At 34.8% G+C, this 21001-nt stretch overlaps 1 protein-coding gene across 4 annotated transcripts in view; it reads left to right on the forward strand.

The window, feature by feature from the left end:
- SSX2IP (SSX family member 2 interacting protein) overlaps nucleotides 1–19519 on the forward strand; it is a 72255-nt gene extending 52736 nt beyond the window's left edge. For 2 of the 4 annotated variants that reach the window (XM_069094595.1, XM_069094597.1), the window contains 6 exons: nucleotides 9927–10077; nucleotides 11475–11611; nucleotides 11802–11975; nucleotides 14114–14228; nucleotides 15597–15759; nucleotides 18638–19519. In XM_069094595.1, coding sequence (XP_068950696.1) covers nucleotides 9927–10077; nucleotides 11475–11611; nucleotides 11802–11975; nucleotides 14114–14228; nucleotides 15597–15759; nucleotides 18638–18818 — 921 coding nt within the window. In that variant the 3' untranslated portion in view covers nucleotides 18819–19519. Of the gene's footprint in view, nucleotides 1–9926; nucleotides 10078–11474; nucleotides 11612–11801; nucleotides 11976–14113; nucleotides 14229–15596; nucleotides 15771–18637 lie in introns of all 4 variants that reach the window. The other 2 variants (XM_069094596.1, XM_069094598.1) reach the window with 2 other exon arrangements.
- The last annotated feature ends 1482 nt before the right edge of the window (nucleotides 19520–21001 follow it).

Genomic DNA, 21001 nt, shown 5'->3' on the forward strand with positions numbered 1-21001 from the left:
GCGCTGAGTTTTTTGGTATAAATGAAAAATAGAAAGGCTTCTAGAAAGAAATTTTAAGTTTAATTTTGCTTTTAATACTGGTTATTTTCCCTTAACTGCTACCATCTCCACTGAACCCTTTCTTCTAACAGACATTTAATTTAAGCCAAGCAAATGACATAGCAGTGGATTATAACAGTTAAGATATTGTATGCAGTTATCCCTGTGTTGTGTCCCACCCTCTCCTGAGAGGAGAAAGTAATCATTTCATTCCATTAGGAAGACCATAGGCCGAGAGCTGGAAAGGAGTTATTGAATCTGACTTTTTTATTTTGCACATGAGGAAGCTGAAGGTTAGAGGGGTTTAAATGACTTGCCCACAGTAGTATAGGCAGTGCCTGAGCTGTGAGAGTCTAGCTCAGGTCCTACAGCCCTCAAGTTCAATGATTGTTCTTTTCACTATAGAGCATTCCTGCTTGCTTCCTTCTTCATTGACATGATAGATGTGCCCCCCAATTATGGAGCAACTATTTTGTTTCTGGTTTTATCTGTCACAATAAATGCTGTTATTTATTAACAGAGGGTTTTCTCTCAGCCTCCACCCCCCCCCCTTTCTATCTCTGATCTTTTGGGGGCATATACTAAGTAGGATTTCTGGGTTAAAAGATTTGAACAGTTAAGTGACTTAGACAATTTCATATTTTTTGGAATGGTTGGACTAATTCACAGGTCTACCAATAGAATAATATTGTTTTTGTCTTCTCACAGCTGTTTTAACATTGATTCTTTTCATTTTCAATACCTTTGCCATTTTACTTGGTGTGCGATAAAATCTCCAAGTTGTTTCAATTGTACAGTCTCTTACTAGTGATATGGAGCAAACTTTCATATGATTGTTGATTGTTTTATGTATCTATTAGTTCCCTATTTGTCTTAGATAGTAAACATTTATCAGAGCTTTAATGAAAGACTTTTTTTCATATTCACTTCTCTTCTACATTGAGTTTATGCAGAAATTCTTTTAATGTGACCAAAATTATTTTTCTTTTGTGTTCTCATTTGGTTACAAATTTACTTCCTCCCTTTGTAGGCACTTCACTCTATTTTCTTCTAGTTTTAAAAAATGTGGTCTTTTATATTTGGGATGTGTATAATATTGGAGCTTCTGTATGTACATCGACTAAGATGTTCGTCAATTCAAATAATTCTGGCAAGCTTCCATTCAGTTTAGTTTTCCCAGCAGTCCGGCTTGCATAGGGAGTCCTTGCCATCATTAGTTGGTGTTCTTAAGACTCCAGGGTTTGCTATAACTATTTCTGGGGCTTACTTTCCAATTTGTTCCACTGATTGTTTATATTTTGTAATTACTATCAAATAATCTTGAATATTAACTTCTTGATGATGCCATTGATCCCTCTAGTCCTGCTTTTTGTTAATTGTTGCCTTTCAGATTCAAAACTTATTTTGTTCTTTCAAATGAATTTTGTTACTTTATTTCTATAAAGCAATCTCCATTGGCAGGTTGGTATAGCACAGCTCTCTAAATTAATTAAGGTAGCATAGTCATTTTTATTATACTGGCATGATTTTATCATACACAAATGACTCTAATTATTTATTTCTATAAAGACCTCCTTTTATTTGTGTTAAAAGTCCCAAGTATGTGTGTCTTTAGAGAGCTATTAATCCCATGTACATGTTTTTACACGTCTCTTAATGATTTCTATGACCCACTCTTTGTTTAGCATGTCCTCATCCTCTTCATGTAGGTCTACGTCTTTTTCTTCCCCTTTATGTAAGGAACATTTGAGGATGCCTCCTGCTTCCTCATCTTAAGTCCTTACTGACATTATTCTCACCCTACTCTCCCCAGAGTTAGGCATTTCTGAAATTCATCATTTTTAATGGGATTTCTGTTACGTACTCCTGGTTTTTGTTGATTCTATAAAGAATTACTAATGATTTTTATTTTATTTTATATCTTCCTCTTTCACTTAAACATTTGTCTCAATTATTGTTGCTCTGGAGATTTTTAAGTAAGCTATCTTATTTTCAGCTAGAGATCATTTTTTCTGTCCTCTTAACTGTTATATATAAAGTATCTATATGTATGTATGTATACATATGTTCATTTACCAAAAAGAAACTTTCCATGGTTATGCTTGCTGGGCTTTTTTTTTTTTAACAACATAAATGAATGCTGTATATTATAACCCTGTGGGTTTTGTTTATGTGATTGTTAATCCTAATGTTGATCCATCCTTGGTATCCCTCATATAAATACAATTTGGTCTTAATAAAATATTTTTTAGTGAATAGTTTTTTTCATATTTGAAGTAACAGCTTTGGTAAGGTTTTGTTACACATTATTTGTGATAGTATCCTAGTGAAATTGATATATGGTTCTCTTTTCTCTATTTTGTAATTTGGTATATGAATTTTAAGGAGCTTGGTAGAAATTCCAGGTTAAGTAGTGTGTGCTTCAGTTGGTGGTTGGGTGGAAGGAGTGGATGGTCCTTAGAAATTATCTACTCTATATAATGTTTCCCAATTATTGAGAATACTTTTTGTAACAGGTCTTAATTGCTCTTTGGAAATTTGATAAAATTTGCTTGTAAATCCATATATATAGGGGATCTTTCCCCTGGGGTAATTAATTTATGACTTTCTCTTTTTGCATTTGGGATGTCTTTGTTATATTGGTTATTTTATATTTTTGTAAAAACTCAATCATCCAATCCCTTTAAATTCTTAGTTTTTCTGGCCTATAATGGAGTATAGTAATTTCTAATATTTTTATAATTACATTTAACAATTCACCTTGTTCATTTTTTTGTTCTTGTAATTTAATTTGATTTCCCCCAGCTAGAGTTTGCCAAAAAGTCATGATTTTGTTTTTATTTCTATAATCTCTTTGTTTTTAACTTAGTCTCTTTATTGTATGATTTTGACAATTTGGTTTGTGTTTTCTTAAGAGCTGTTGGTTTTTCTGGTTTTCTTTGAAATTATATGCTCAGTTTTTCTCTTTTATTATGCTTTCAAAGATAATTTTGCTTCTGAGAACTCTTAGTATCTACATTCCCAATCTTTGATATATAGTCATCTTTTTACAGTTATTAATTATTTCTATGATTTGTTTTTTGACCCAAGGATGCCATCATTCTCTTTAGATTTGTATTTTTTTCTTCCCCTTTCTAGAAGTACATTTCAGGACGCCTCCAATTTCCTCATCCCAAATCCCTCTCAACACTCTTCTTATCACACTCTCCCCATTTTCCTTCTTTTTATAGTCAAATTGTCAGAAATATGTTTCCGACCTCCTTCTATCATTTATCTTCTTTATCCTCTCCTGAAATTGCCCTCTGAATGCCAGCCCATTTCCTCCTCCCAAACTCCCCCTGCAAAAGAATGTAAAAAAAAATAAGATTCATAAGGCAACATGTGTTGTAGTCCCTGAATTGTCTGTCCATTCCTTTCTTCTTCCTTTTTCTCAACTTTTTTCTCCCTCTCAAATCACTGGAATTTCTTAGAGTATTTTTTTTCTCCTTGATAATAAATTTATATTCTCTTTGCTGCTTGATCAATATAAAAATTTTCTTTTTAAACATTAGTGTAATTCTAGAAAATTGGTTTCCTTATTTAGGCTTTTCTTATTAATTTTTTATTTACATTTCTTGTATTTCTCCCACTTGAATTATTTGATCATCAGATAGTGTCTTCATTTTTTGTAGTCTGCAAGGAACGATTCTAATATCTCCCCTCTTAAAATTGTTTCTGTTCTTGTTGATGAACGTATTATAGACTTAGCTTTATAGGATCTGTTATTCTTTGGTACATTCTGATCCCTTTTACTTTTTAAAATGTTTCTGTGGCTTGTCCTTTTCACCTTAGACAAAAAAGAGTGCTGAGCTACCCAAATTTACTTTCTTTGAAAGCATAAGTACTTTTGCTTGATTGATTGTAATATTTGTAGTTTTGATGGTTAAAATTCTACAATTTAACCAATACATTCCTTGGAGATCAAAGCTGGGGGTTTCTTTCATTTAGTGGCTTATGGATTCTTTTAAGCATTGTTCTATTTTAAATTGTTTACTGTTCTATAGTGTTTAGGTTCTTTGCTCCATGTTTTTCTGGAAGCCCTTTGATCTTTAGACTTTCTCTATTCATTCCATTCTCCAGGTCAGTTACTTTGACTTATATAAGACTTGGGTGTTCTGACTCCCCCCTACCCCTCTGCTCCTTTTGTTTGGCCAGTTTTTTCTTTATATCTGTATTTTGAATTATTCTCTTGCCATTATCCCTTTCAGAGCCTCATTTCCTGTCACACATTGAAAATTATCTTGCCTTACTGAGTTATTAAGAACTCTTTTCCACACTAATTTTAGACCTGTGTTCTTCTACTCTTGCTTCCTGTTGTAATTTTTCTAGTTCTTTTTTGAACCATCCTAAAGTGTCTAGTAGTTTCTCCATTATATCTAGCAGACCTGCCAAATTTGTCACCTTGCTTTGTTTTTCTTTGGGAGTTTGTAGTATGTTTTCCATTATGTAATATTTCTTAAGTTTCTTGTGACCTGGGCTGCCTACCCATTTTTCTTTCTTTATGTTTCCCTGCAGTTTTTTCCTCCTGAGAAGTTTGATTTTTCTCTTGTCATCTTGCTCTCTGCCACTTGCTATATCTGTACTTTGTGACTTTTCTTTTAGCCTCTTTCCCCCAATTTTTTTCTTATTCCAGATCCTTGAATTAGGAATGGAATAGAGTACATCTAAAGTCCTTCTGGGTAGAAGATCCAGGTTAAGTAGTGTGTGCTTCAGTTGGTGGTTGGGTGGAAGGAGTGGATGGTCCTTAGAAATTATCTACTCTAGCCATTGCTATGAAGGGAGGATTGTGTGGTCAGTGTCAGAGTGAGGAGCCAGGTACTGGTGGGAACAAGAATTCTTATCTATTTGCTCTAATTCCAGGCCAGAAGTTTTTTATATCATATGGAAGTATTTCTTGTCATTTTCTTGCTTTAATTCTAATAATATGTCTGGCAAATATTGATTTGCTTTTACTAATCATATTTATATTAGTTACAATTTAAAATATCCTTAGATACTGCCTATTTTAAAGACCAAGTAAATGGCTCATAAGGGCCTAGAATTTTAGAGATAAAAGGATACCTGTAGAGATCATATTATTTAGCCCCTTAATTTTACAGATGAGAAAAGTTAAGACCTAGATTGGTTAAGGGACTTGCCTAAAGTGTAATAACCAATTTATAACTTATTTGGAACTCAAGCTCAAGTATTCTGATGAACATTATAGATTTTTCCATTACAGCATATTTTTTGTCGAATTCTACATGCATTATTTTGATATAGTGGCTTTGCTGAGATCTTAGTACCTGATCTCTATGCCCCTTAATGTACATAATTGTACATGTCCCTCACACTGTTTAATAGAATGTAAAATTTATTTCTCAGTTTCTCTCTGAAGAGTTTGCTGGGGAGTGATTATTTTTTCTTGATCATAATAATTTGATATGAAAAGCCTTCTGGTAAGACTAAGTACCTAGCCTGTAAGCAAGGTGCATGCTATGGTTTAGTGAAAAGAATTGCTTAATTTAAAACTTGGAATTGTTGCATATAAAAATATGTAGAGACTAATCACTTACTGGTCAATATGGTTATTCAGTGTAGCTATAAAGAGATAGCAGAAGTGGTGCAGTGAATAGAGCACCAGCCCTGGAGTCAGGAGGACCTGAGTTCTGGCCTCATCTGGCCTCAGACACTTAATACTTACTAGCCGTGTGACATTGGCCAAGTCACTTAACCCCAGTTGCCCTGTCCTCCCCCTCCAAAAAGCAAAAAAATAAAAAAGATAGCAGTGGTTTATTAGAGAGAACACTGGACTGACAGTCATACCTAGATTCAAATCTTGCCTCAAATATTTACATAGCCAAGTCACAACCTCTTGGAACCTCAGTTTCCTCATCTGAGAAATGGGGATAACACTTGTACCCAAATACATCACAGAAAAGTTGTGAAAAGTACTTGTCAAACTTTAATAGGCCATATGTAAACATTAATTTATCATTATTACTAACTGTTTATACAATAAAAGTTCATAAAAAAAGAGAGACAGTGAGGTATAGTTGATAGAATTCTGGACTTGGAGTCAACACCAGGGTTTAAATTCTGACTTATTATTTAAATGACCACAGACAGGACGTTTGACTTCTGAGTCTAGGGCAACTCTTAGACTGTAAATTAGGAGGTTGCAATCAGTATCAAAGAAGGGGAGGAAGTTTTTACAGCAATGAAATCACAAGTCCTTGACAGTAATACATAGGATTGCATGAGGTTATTTTTTTGCTTCCAAAATAACATAGCTGCAGGTATATCTGGCTACCAGAGGACACATGCTGTGACTCTGTTTTCAGTAAAGTTTATTCAAAAAAGCTAGCTCTACCACTATATTTCCATTGCCCTATAGGTCCTGTTCTTAACCCAGGTCTTCCTATAAATATTCATATTTGCATGATCCAAGTCTTTGTCTGTTTGGATTGACCCCTATTCTGAGTCTCAATCTAGAACTTTATTGTTTTAAGAGTTGCAGTGTCCTGTCTGTTGTAGGTTCTGTTCTTTAGAGGCTAATACACTAATGTAGACAACTCTCCTGAATCATTTCTGGGACTTCCAATTGAGTTTTTAAAGTGTAGTTAAATGTGTTGATTCTAATCTGTATCCAAGTAGTTTTGCATATGTGATCTAAATTGGGTAATGATCATTTCCATTTTTCTTTAGATATTTAGATTTTTACTTTATAAGTAAATTTTTTAAATTTTAAATTAAATTTTAGATATTAATGGTTACATTGTTGATGTATCCTAAGTTTTTCTATTTTTTCTGCATTTTCTATCTAAATTTATTGATTTATTTAGATATTTATTGCAGATATTATAGGATTTAAAATTCTAGACTTCTGTTGCTTTCAAGCAAGCAAGAATTTTACTAACACCAGTAACCTTATGTCTGTAGTCACATGTGGCCTGTATCAGTAAAAATCCTCTCAAAAGTCCTTCCTTTGCCTAACTGGCAACATTGCCAACGTTTCTTTTTAGTCAGATGTAGGAGATCTCAGACCAGGGAGCTCTGTTCCATTGATAACTGGGCAAAAGTAGCTACAAATCATCAGCTAGCAAATGGGTGGCATACTTTATTTATTTATTTTTTTAGTCTTAAGTATTTAACTTTGGAGAAGCAATACCCAGGTTTTCTTGTACAAATTCTTTTCCTGTCTTCCTTTCCTCCTTGAAAACCAGCTTGAAGCTTTTGTATTTTATCCCTTTAAACATGCCTAAGTATTCGTTCTAATTGCATGATGGACAAATATATAGGGGTTTGCCCCTCAGTTTATATGCACGGATGAGTAATCTGTACAAAGTGCAGCCTGAAATCAGTGATTTTGTTTCAGTTCAGCAAACAGTAAATAAATAATAACAGTGTTTGTGGCACTGTGCTAGGCAGACCCTAAAGATACAAAAACACAAAACATTTTCTCTTTGCTCTGGAAGCTGGATGGTCAGTTTGTATTGAGGTGAATTTTGGTAAATGTCAAAGAAAAACATTCTCATTTTAAATTTTTCTAGGGAGATCCTAGAGATTCTGCTTTTTAAAAGTAGCATGACATAGCACTATTTAATATGGATGATTTTTTTTTTAGTTTTAAGTTTAACTATGATGGGTAAATCAGGGTGGGTGAGTACAAAAGTTCCCTTAAGCTTGATAGATGAAATTTTAATATAATATAACAGAAAACAAATTTGATGAAATCCAGTAAGATGCAAATTGATATTACATGTCTAATTTTCAGGAAGATAAAATTTAACTCTTGCTTGGTCACTTAAAATATTTTGTATTGCTCCCATTTATTCAGGCTGGCTTCAGTATTTGTTTTTTGATGTTTTTTGAACTGCTTAGGTTTAGGTTGTCTTTGATTCAGTACTACTAACATTGCAGAGAATCTCATTAAATGTGATTTGGTATGTTGGCTGGGGAATTTTCCACAGAAATGTATCTCTAGTTATAAAGTAGAAGTCAGTTGGAAAGCAGGGGCTGATGTGTGTATTTTGTTTTATAAACCGCTTCATGGATTTTTTTCACTCCTGTTATTAAGGAGAACTGCATTTGGATAAATACTGGTTTGATTAAATCTGATTTCTAACCGAAGAATAAAAACTATATTAAGAAATTCATTATTCATTACTTTCTTTGCTGTAAGATATATATAGTGATATCACTGTATACATTCGTATATATATACATATATATGTATATATGTATATATATATATATATATATATATATATATATAATGCTACCTATATTGTGATATCGAACTTTCGAGCTGGGAGGGATCTCACAGCTACTTAGTCATTTTGTACATAGAGTAGCTGGATCTGAGAGCCATGAAGTGCCTTACCCCCGGATGTTATCTAGCTAACGAATTAGAGAGAACCCCAGAAAGCAGATCCCCGTGTTCCACTTCTCACTCCATAGCACTTCAGGTCTGTAGTTCAGTTAGTGTCAGTACCTGCTGCCCCCCATCCTTGCAGACCTTGGAATGTTGTTCTCTTTGGATCTGACGGATTCTTCCCTAGGAGACTCCCTCCACCCGTTAAACCCAGACCAGCATCTTCTCTACAACTTCAAGTCTGGGAGGACTCCCTGGAGCATGAGAGGCTCAGAAATTCTTCTGGAGGCTCTTGAGGACTGTTAAGGGGTCACCTGAACTTGCGTTTTCGAGTTGCCGAATTTTACTGAAACACTGTACTGATCAGGAGCATGCAGGAGGCCCTGAATGTGTCAGTGATGAAGCCCCTACCCCCCAAGCAGACATAATTTGTTCTTTGCATACTAGATTCCCTGTATGTTCTCGGGAGTCAGGACAGGCACAAGCCATTCTGTGCTAGGCTGAGAAGCTCTGCAGCTGAGACCCTGTAGATGAGCCGACCATTCAGTCTAGGCCCTAGAAGTTCTCAAGGGAGAGGAATGTGGCTTTTGCTTTTGCTTTGCCCCTCCCATTCAGGAGTGTTTTTGTCCTTTCCCTACCATTACTGTTCTTTTCCCCTTCCCAGGCCATGCATCTTTGGGTGGAGATTTCTGTTATTTCCTCCTTCCTTTTCCTTGCTGTTAAAAAATATGAAAACTTCTGTATGGATTGTGAACTCTTTGGGTTCCATGTGCATGCTCATTTTCTTTTGTAATGAACCTAGTTTTCACATAAGTTTTATGAAGTTGTGATTGCCTATTGACAAGTCACTCACAGCTAGTGTGCCAGGACTTGAAACCACATCTTCTGCCTGAGACCAGAGCTTCCTGTCTTTTCCCTTTCACTATTCTACACTGCCTCTTGGCCTCAGGAGAGAGGATCTACAGGTGTATCCTCCTGCAGTCACCCTGGTGATAAATGACTCTCCAATTTAGGTAGACTGATACTCAGACAACAGGCAACACCTGGAATCCCTTAGGATCATAGACTTGGGTTTGGAAGACATCCTCATGGCCCTTTCAGTTTGTTGTAGGATCTAGCCTGCTGTAGACTTCACATGCCTCCTGCACTGCAACAGTTCTCACCTCCACATTATGTTGGAGTGCTAAGATAGAACTCACTATATGTGTCAGCAGGATTAAGTTAGGGAGAGAAATGGGACTCACGCCTTTGTGGCAAAAGTTATATATATATAGAAAATATGCTTTCAAGTTGTAGCAATTTTTTTAATGATTAACAGGAGAAAATTAATTTACAAAAGCCCATGTAAAGATGACAGAGAAAAACTGATAACATTTGATCAGCCTGAATTAATGGCTGATGAATCCTAATTAATGTTGATGTATCCTAAGTTTTTCTGGTTGTTTTTTTTTCTGTATTTTCTATCTCTATAAATTCTCCCATTTATGTGTAGGTCCTGTCAGATGTCGAAGAAAATACTTCAGAACTAAGTAAAGAAAATATGTGGGAACTCTCCTGTGAAACTGTGAGAGAGCAACTTACTAATAGCATTAGAAAACAGTGGAGAATTTTGAAAAATCATGTTGAGAAACTTGATAACCAAGGTGATTGTGGCTTCTATCCATTTTTAGCTATATTGTGACACCAAATGTGATAATACTTTCCAAAGAAGTGTTCAGATGAATGTGTTGATAAATCTTACAGAAACATCTTTGAATACAAATATTTATTGCCAATATTTTAGGAATATTAAGTTCATATATAACTTTTAACCTTTGTTGAACACATCCCTAGAAAACTAGTTATGGGGTTACATTCAAGTATATGCCCTAGAACAAATATTTAGAACATGATACTTAGAACTGCAAATTTTTTTCTGCTTTTAGGCATTATATTTAGAGTTGTTTTGCCTGGAGAAGCACTTTGAATATACAGTAAATCTTCTTTGAGAACAACACATTTGGGTGCCTGCAGTATAAGTATAGTCTATCAATGGGAGTGAATCGGGTCATTTTGTTTTTATTCTAAACATTTTTAAATCAAGCACTACTTATAATGCAATATAAGTTGACATAGTGTTTCCATCTTTCCTTATGGCTTAGACATTTCTTAGTTCAGATTTCTAAATACATTCTTTTAATATTTTGTATGTTTACTGCAAACAGAAATCACATAGAGTTTTAGTTATTAATAAATTGGTTATTGGGCAAGCCTATTTATTTGAAGGAATTATTGTTCTACAGAAAAAAGTAATCATAAATTGCCCAGCTATAAACTTAGTGCTGACAAATGTCTTCAGCAGAGAAGAATGACTAGTAAAATAATGTTTATACTTCTGTTCCCAAAACTAAGTGTTTAAATATATTACTTTGATTTCAGCCATTATCAGCAATAAATAAACTGTATTTAGATTTTACAAGTAGGCTTAAAGTTTATAAACCTTGCATTTAATACCAGAGAACAAGTTTCAAATAACATTTTCTTGTTCTGATGCCTGTAATAAAGGAATAAGTTCCAAGTTAAATAATTTGCTTTGAAATAAAAGTGGCAACAAAACATAATTCATGAATTTTATTGCAAAATCTTGCTGTAATATCCACAGCAGTGAAAATGATCTTTCTTTAGCCAAGATAAGTTCTTGGACAGATGAATATAAAAATCATATATTAGATGTACAATTTGTGAAGAACACTAATATACAGAAGAAATTATTAATTTCTAGCATAGTAAGTACATGCTAGCTATAGCTGCAGTGGAACCCACTTGTTTTTGTATGTGTGTGATATTAAAGGCATTTGATATTGAAGTTTAGATGGTGGATTGTGACATTTAGGATCAGCAGAGATCTCTTCCTTTAGAAACAGTTAAATTTTATAAGGATCTATGAAAATCTTGAATAGCAAGAACCCTGAGATGTTTTATTATTTTAACACATTATAAGAGAACCTTAGATACACTTTTAGACTTTTATATCAGTGTTAAATGTATTTTTGAATCACAGTATCAAAGGTACACTTAGGAGGCTTTAAGGATGAAGAAGTTATCTCAAGACAAGATCATGAACAAGAAACGGAAAAACTGGAGTTGGAAATTCAACAGTGCAAGGAAATGATCCAGACTCAGCAACAACTTTTACAGGTAGATTTAAGTGATCTTGTTTAACTACCATGCTCTGTGATCCCTGAAGATGGTGTTCTTTTCTTCTGATAGTACTTAAAGCATTGGTTACCCTTTTCCAAATTAACTTGTAGGGAGGGCTTACCTGCAAGGAGCTCCACCTGCAAGGTGAGCATCTTAGAACTTAAACAGACTTTCTTATAACTTGTAGCAGCAGTTCACCACCGCATGTGACGACGACACCTCGTTATTATTACAAGACTGTTACTTATTGGAAGAAAAAGAACGTCTCGAAGAAGAATGGGCCTTATTTAAAGAACAAAAAAAGAACTTTGAGAAAGAAAGACGGAGTTTTACAGAAGCTGCTATCCGACTAGGACTAGAGGTATGTAAATGACTGGATTTCTGGCAAGTTTGAATCATAGCATGGGTTTGGGTCTGGAATGGACATATTTGAAAGAGTCAACACCAAAACACTTATTATGATTATTAATGTGCTTTAAAAAATATAAACCATTTCCTACATTCTCTGTTCACCTAGTTCGAATCAAACCAGATGGTCTGTGCTCAGACTCTAGAAACAAATTAGAATATTCTTGGATTACCATGGACTTGTGTTTTTATTGTTTGGTTCATATTAAAAAGCTGTGCACCGTATCTTTTGAAAGCTTCTCTTCAAACGTTTTTCTAGAACAAGTTTCCCTGTTTCACCCAGGCTAAGAAGTACAGTGGTCACTCACAGGCCTGATGCAAATACCATTTGGCATGGAAGCATTAATTTCCATATTTCTAATCTGGGTCAGTTTGCCCATCCTTAGGCAGCCTGGTTTCTCTCTACTTCTGGGGATTCCCCATATTGGTGCCAAATTTGGTTACAGGCCCTCAATCGACTTTGGCCCTATTATAGTTCAGAACCCCATTGCCAAGAAATCCACCAGCATCAGCCTCCCCCTGTGGCAGGTATTAATAGGGGTGTTCTCCCGTGCCTTGCCTCTTCAAACATTTCTAACTTTACTTTTTAATGGTTGACACTCTGATTTAAACTGGAACTCTGTACTGATCAGTACAGTGTCAGTTAATTCTCTTCAGAAATCCATGTTGTATCAAGAGGCTATGTACAGAAAGAGTAGCATAGGACAAAGTACTTTCTGCTTGACCTCCTTATTTGACAGTATTTCTGTTATCTCTTGGAAGGACAACAAGATTTATTTGTTCTGTGTTTTTCTGCTGTCCTTTGCTCTGTGAGGTTATTTTAGGGTATATGGGAAAGAGGGTTTTTGGAATTCACTCATAACTGCTTAGAAGTCTTAGTAACTCTTCTTTGTCTCTTGGCCTTTACAGCTGGAATGGAAGTTTGCCAATTTTTAGCCTTCACTATGTTTTAATGATCTTAAAGGGACAATTTAATGTAATATTTAACATTGGTAAATGGTTTACATTTATTTTTTCTAATTAATTTTTAGCATTCATTTAAAAATTTTTTGAGTTCCAAATTCTCTTCCTCACTTACCCATTGAGAAGACAAGTGAGGGGCAGCCAGGTGGCACAATGAGTAAGAGCACCGGCCCCAGAGTTGGGAGACCTGGGTTCAGTTCTGGGCTCAGATACTTAACACCCACACAAAAAATAACTGGCCGTGTAACCTTGAGCAAGTTACTTAACCCCGATTGCTTAAAAAAAAGAGAGAGAGAGAAGACAAGTGATACGATACCCAGTATACATATTTCTTTATTAGAAAACATATTTCCATATTAGCTATGTCACATACCATCCCCTCAAAAAGGAAAGAAAAATAATATGCTTCAGTTTGCACTGAGAGTTCATCAGTTCTCTCTCTGGAGGTAGATAGCATTTTTCATCATGGGTCCTTTGGAGTTATCTGGGATCATTGTATTGATCAAAGTCATGCTTTACATTTAAAAAAGTATTTCCCCTTATATTGTTGCTTGAGCCTCACAACACAACATGAAGTAGAAAGGGCAGATATCTTCTTCATTTTACAGATATGGAAATTAAATTTGGTTTGATTGGTATGATTGTAATAATCAAGATCACAAGCAAGTAAGTGACTGACTGAAGACTCAGACCTTCATCTTTGAACTAGTCTAATACTTTTCTTAGTACAAGATACTACCTCCCATTTGATAACTGACAATGTACAGAAATATAGAATATGTCAAGGTATTCTACTGTCACTTGAAACTTTAATTCTTAACATTTTATATTATTTACAAGTTATATTTACATATATTTTATATTATTTACAAGTTATATATACTGCCTTGTATTTTTAAACTGTTTAATTCAGAGGACATTTATAATTGAATATATTAGACAAAGGGTAAATTTTGCCTATAGTAAGTTTAAAGTCTAGCTCTCTTAAATGAACTAATAGATTTTCCTTAGCTTTCTTGGAAACTCACTTTAGCTAATGTTTCCAAGAATGACTGAGGAAATTAATAAAATGGTAACATGTATAGAGGCATTTGCTTCATTTTTGTTATTGTGTCTGCTCTTTCATAGAGGAAGGCCTTTGAAGACGACCGAGCTGGTTGGCTAAAGCAACAGTTCTTAAACATGACTTATTTTGACAATAAGAACTCAGAAACTGGGAAACCTCAAAGTGCCTTCTCAGGAAGTGAGTAGTTTGCAAATGAAAAACAAACTTGAGGATATTTCATTTGGAAGCATGTTTATTAATGCAAGCAATTACTACACAGATGTTATTTTTGTTTTTCAAAATCAGTTTGGATTTTTGTGTTTCTTACAATCAGACTGAATGTCAGTAATGAGAAAACTAAACATTTCAAAACCTTCGAGTCAGTTGTGGCATATAAATATTCTAAAGAATCTTACTGAGCACTTCCTTTGATGCTTCCTTTGGGTATGAAAGTAAGAGGCCCTGCTAGTGAAGCGCAGGATGAGAGAGCTTCATTGCAAGGTTGGCCATATCAGGTGATGAATTTTTCAGGCAAAACAACTCCTAGTGACTATCTGCTAAATTCCAGAGAGCTTAGAGCTGTATCAATGGAGGGAATATCCACACAGACAAAATTATAGATTCTTTTGAAATAAGTTCAGAGTAGCTAATATTAAAATCATACACAATTTTTGGCAAGTTCTATGATTTTATCAATTCAAGGAACAACTCCCTACATGGAAGTTTCCTTTATCATCACAATTCAATGACTGATCTGTAGATCAGATTAATTGTAGGTTAAAATTAGCTGAGTTACTGAAAGATTAGTTAAGTGACTTGCCCAGAGTCGCACAGCCAAGTATGTGTCAGTGGAGTTCCTCACTCCAAAACCCTTCTCAGATTTATATGTTAATAACAGAAGAGCATTCTTAAGGAAGTTGGAATCCTAGGACTGAAAGGATACTCCAAAACTCACCTCATTGGTCTCAAGTCTATCACTAAGTTGGATATGGAGAACCTGTGGCCCTCTAGGTCCTCAAGTGTGGCCCTTTGACAGAATCCAAACTTCACAGAACAAATTCCCATAATAAAAGGATTTTTCTCATGGTTTTTTCCTTTGCTCCTTGTGGTTTTTCCTTTGCTTCTAATTCTTCTTTACAACATGACTAATGTGAAAATGTGTTTAACATGAATGTGTATGTATAGCCTATATTAGATTGCATGCCATCTTGGGGAGTAGAGTAGAGAGGGAATGGGAGAAAACTTAGAGCTCAATCTTATAGAAGTAAATATTGAAAACTAAAAATAAATAAATTTAATAAAATAAAAGAAATAGAAAAAATAGTGAATGTTAATTTTTTAATGTAATTGGAAATATTTAATGTAATAAAACATAAAAAATAATAAAAGTGTTTGTTCTGTAAAACTTGGATTCAGTCAAAAGGCTGTATCCAAGGACCTAGAAGGCTACATGTGACCTTGACACTGCAGGTTCCCCACCCCTACACTAGGCCATTCCACATGATTACTCTTTCTGTAGTTCAGAATCTTTCAAGAAAAGTTATTTTTACTCTTTTTCTTTTTCAGATTATGATCAGGACAATCTAATGCTGCACTCCAAACTTGGACAAAAATCTTATTCAATGTCTAGCGAGTCTTCAGTATGCACATCTAAGCTCACTAAACCTCTTCCTGTTTCTCCTTCTACTTCAGAGCTTTTCCAGACAATTCGCCATATATCAGAAAATAGGTATTCTATAGGTGACCTTATTTCCATACTTCTGAAAATTGCCAGACACTTGCATTGCTCAAACAAAAGCTGCTATGTCAAAGGTTTTGCCCATGGAAGAATTTTTCATTGTCCATAGAAAGTAATTAGTATATGACCAAATATAGGCATTACATACAGACATCATAATATTAGTTCAGTTAACTTAAAATTCTTTTAAAATGCAATGATTTAGAATGAATGACAGAAATTAGGAAAATGTATGTCCATTTTAAAAAATTCTTTAAATGTACCCTTTTAAATAGGAAAGCAAGGAACATATAGTAGTCTTAAGTATGAATAGTGAAGAGTAGGTCTGGGGATAGTAATATGGGAAAATAACCTTGCCACCTCAGAGATGTCTATTGATGTGTTTCAGATTTCACCCTTTTCCCCTTTTCTCTGTCTTAAGATATCCTTAAGATTTTCATTTTGTTTGTTCTCCTTTCGATTCACATACTACACTTCGGGTTGGACTTTTCCCCAAATTACTGTTAATAAAATGCCTGATGTGAGCATAAGAAAAGGGAAAATAGGGAGCCATAGCAGAGACAAATACTGTTTGAAGCAAGGTAATCAGTTGACAATAGGGTGGGAGCTGATCATTGTGTCCTGAACCCCAGAAAAGAAATGAGTCCACAGTAGAAGCAGCCATGAACTGAAGCTAGGGGACTCTGTAAGAGCATTTGGGTTGAAGGCAGCAGGGAAGCTGAGGAGAGAGTGAGAGCAAACAAGTGCTAAACAACAGAAATTCTGAGAAAGCATCCTTCCCCCAAGTAGTTACGGAATTGGTTGGCTTTGTTTAAAAGAAAAAAAATATATAATCTGGGGGAAAAATAGCCCTTAGTATTAATTTGTACATGATTTGAAAAAGTAAGGGTGAGAATTTAAGGGAACATAGGAGTGCGATTACAGAAAAAAAGTGTCAAAGAAAAAATGCTTGCAAAGTAATTGAAAATATTAGCAAAAACATGAGGTTTTTGGTCTATAATTTCATCAAAATTGAAATAGATAATTAAAGGAAGACAGTAGCAAGCTTGACAATGTCTTTTAATATTTGATCTTAACTAAATCCAAGATAAGACTTAAAATTAAGTGAAAAAGTAACTAATTGTCAGTCAAAACAGACATAACATGAGTCCAGAGAATATACTTAGGGAACTCTTTTAAAGAGCCGTCTACTAGAAATAACCAATAAGAATTGTATAGTATTAGTTGTTGTTAAGTATGCTTTTACTTAACCTATGAAAATTAAAGATTTTCTTTTGAGTGGAAAATTTGAGTTTTATTGCATCAAAACAGCATGGTTGGCCTAATTATCCTCTTGTAAAAGTTATCTTTAAGTTTGATTAGTAATATAATTTTATTTTTATATATATTATTTTATTATATATTTTCATATTATTTATATCACACAAAATGGATAATAACATTTTCTCTTCTGTTATTCCAAAGGCTAATACAATGAAAACATTTGAAGTGGATATTATTACCTTATTTCATATTTAAGGGCCTTTGAAATTAGAACAAAACCATAAAAAGAAGTTTTACAATAAGATTGTCAAAAATATGTTTATAAAATGGGATTATACTACAACCTTAATATAACTTCACTATGAGGCAGAATTCAGTAAGAAGTGTCTTAAATCGTCTGGTGTGGGACATTCCATTACTAAATGACCTAAAAAATCTTTAATTAGGTAATTTAATTTATCATGTATCTTCATGACATGGAGTTCAAGGACATTATCTCAGGGAGGTCCAACTGTGCATTTGTTATAATATTGGCAGATTAAGAAGTTCTAGTTTTAGACATGGCTCTTTTTTCTAATTCAGATTATTACTCCAGACAACAATTTTTATTTGAGGCCTTTGCGCAATCTCTTTGAGGAATATACCATAGAATATTGAATAGGGAGAGGGACCGCCACAAAGCTCATTTTACCCTGATGATGTTGAGTGATGGGGAGACCCTGGTGATAACAGAACCTACGTTTGAACCTACATCTCCTAGTTCCAAATACAAGAATCTTTTTCCTGCATTTTGTGAAGATAGCACATAGCAAGCCAAAATCAAGTCTTAAGAGAAATGTTCAAAGGGGTGGGGAACTTGTGGCCTTGAGGCTGCATGTGGCCCTTTAGGTCCTTACGTGTGGCCCTTTGACTGAATCCAAACTTCCAAAAGGGTTTGTTCCATAAAACTTGGACTCAGTCAAAAGGCTGCCATCCAAGGAGCTAGAAGGCCACATGTCGCTTTAATGCTACAGGCTTCCCATGCCTGTTCTAGAATGTTACAGATAACTTCATAATAAAAACAATTTCTGTTGAAAAGGAATGTAGGATGCTTAGTTGATGAAAGTATCAGACTTACAAATGACTGTTCAATGTGTCAGTACTTTTAGTTTAAAAAAAGAAATAAATAGCTTTCATGTATTTCTGAGTTACAATATTAGGATACCACTTTAAATTAACACAGCTTAGACTATATTATTGAAATTTTGCTAGCCACTTTTAAGTGATCTGGAGAAATGAAGTGGTTACGTAGGGGGGAGACATGAAAAGAGGAGAACATTGGTGGTAAACCCTACAGGAGTCCCTAGTCTCTTAAGAGCCCTGGTCTTCAGATAAACAGATCATCCCCAGAACTGACTCCTGTTTATTGTGGTGTTTTCTTTGGGGCCAGGAAATCATGGAGTATTCAGATGCTCCAATGAAATAATTTGAAGTACTTCTTCCTCTGCCCCTCCAGTTAGCCTAGAATTTTAACTTTGCTTGTGAGACATGGGATTTTTAAAACATCTTGGAAATGAAGTACAAATATAGATAAAACATAGTAATATTGACATTTTTTCCCCAACAGTTCAAGCAGTGTACTGAATGCAGCTACTGAAGACACTATACCAAATCAGATTGGAAGGGGGTGTACAACTCAGAAATGGAGCACAGCATCAAGGTCGGATGCGCAGGAAGGAGGCTACTCTGGCTCACGCTCTCTGGCTTGTACAGATTCATCCATAGAGCACAGAGATGGCTTACCATAGGCATACTGAGTGCAATGTGTGATGGCTTACGTTTTTGTGTTCCTAAATTCTCTTGTCTAAGATGCAAAGTGGGATAAACTTGATCTTATTTAATGGTTTTAAGAAAGATTATCTGAGTTGTTTGTTCTGACTTCCCTATCCTCTATTCCCCAAAGAATTGAAATGTTATCTATTGAAAAATATACAAAAGCTTTGGATTTTTAGTAACAGAAGCTTCTGGTTCTGTGAATAAAAGAATGTAGAGACATTTCAGATGGAAATTGAAGCACTAGAAGGAGCGTTTCCTTTTATAGATATAAAAAAGTAGCACTTTTAGGAAACCAATTGTTGTAAATGTTTAATTTTTGTCTCAAGTGTAACTGGCATCGGAAGTTTTGCCTTTACTTGAATGTACAATGTAGATTTTTAACAAAGCAAGCTCTATATTTATTACGTCTTGTGTGATTTGAAATTGCCTCTTTCATATGTTTTAAATGGAAATTTATGTATGTTTTGTACATAGTTATACGTGATTATGTTAAGATGCTTTAAGATTTAATAATTTCATGCATCCATAATCATAGTATTTTACATGCCAATTTAAACTTTTTTTAGTAATATTCTGTTTACAAATGTATTAGGGCTATTGCCATATTATATTAAAGGACTGGACTTTTTAAATATATCTGGGCAATAAATGTGAAAAAGCTATTCTTATGAAACTGAGTTTTTACAATGTTTATTACTGATTACTCTAGAAATTATTTACTTGGGTTTTAAACCATGGATCTGTTATTTAAAAGGACAATTTTAATATATTATATGTATACATGTATGCTGCATATACATACATAAAAATTTTTATATATACACATATACATCATTTGGGGGAATGGAATCAGAAATGCCTTTAAAATAAGACATTTCAGACATATCTCTAATGGTTAGAGTATCAATTACAGTGATATTTGTTTGACCCAGCAGCAATTATCTGCCATTAGCTGGAGCATCTGTTCCAGCTGGAGATCTGAAGTGGCCATGTAACTTTTAGGATTTACCACTGAAGCATTTTGCTGTGCTTTTATGGGATAACATTTTGTTAAAAATTCCTTGTACGATCCAGTTCCTAACACATTGGCACATTTGAGTGTAAAATTCTGTTGAATGTGGATTGCTGTAGAATAGAAAGAGGGAGTAGGAGTAAAATTGAAGGAGAGAGGAAAAGAACACAGGTTCACGTTCTTTCCCAAATGAACTGTCCCATTGCCATCAGGTGGTAAACTGTGCAAGGTCCCATAGAGACCCAGTGTGTGTCCTTCAAGGCCTACATATCAGCATGACCTGTCTAACATTGTTTTTAGGCAATATGTCATACATACACACACACACACACACACACACACACCATGTCACTCCTTTGCTCAGCAAGTTTCAATGAGTCCTCCTTATCTTCATGATAAAATAAAATCTGTTTGTCATTTAAAGCCCTTCATGACCTGGTTCTGATGTTTTATAGCCTTATTTCACATTGTTCATCACATGCTTGGTGGTCCAGATTGGTCTTTGATCTTCCCCAAAGTAAGTCTTCTTTCTCTTGCTTAAATACTGTTGCATGGTTTTTCCTCCGTGTTTTCATTGCCCTAGTCTAGGAAGCCTTAACCTTCTTCAAGTCTTACAAGTATCACCGCCTTCTACACAAAGGCCTTTTTTGATTCCCCCAATTTTTAGTCTTCCAGCCAGATCATCCCCAGAACTGACTCCTGTTTATTGTGGTGTTTTCTTTGGGACCAGGAAATCATGGCGTAGTCTATTAAGTCAATTGACAAGCACTGGTTCTACAATCAGGAGATCCAGCTGGGTTCATATCCTCTGCCTCTGGTGCTAGCTGCTTGTGTAACTTTGTCCACTTAACCTCCTTAGGTCTCCATTTCCTTATCCCTAAAATGAAGGAGTTGGACTAGATGGCCTCTGAGGCCATTTGACTTGTGCAACTTTTCTCTTGTCTGTTGCCTCTATCCACTGCTAACACGTAATATTTTGATCATCGTTACCTGTCCAATCCACACAATAGATATAACTGCCTCTGCCCAAGAATCCTCAGTGACAGATGCTTGATGGACTACCAAGTCAAGTGTCCACTCCTATGCTTGGCCCTCATGATCCTCTACAGTCTGCTGTCACGTCACATAGTTTTCCTTATAATG

This window comes from Petaurus breviceps, unplaced genomic scaffold (genome assembly GCF_028583685.1).
Source record: "Petaurus breviceps papuanus isolate PSGF00001 unplaced genomic scaffold, PetGlider_PUasm1.0 220, whole genome shotgun sequence".
Lineage (NCBI taxonomy): Eukaryota > Metazoa > Chordata > Mammalia > Diprotodontia > Petauridae > Petaurus > Petaurus breviceps.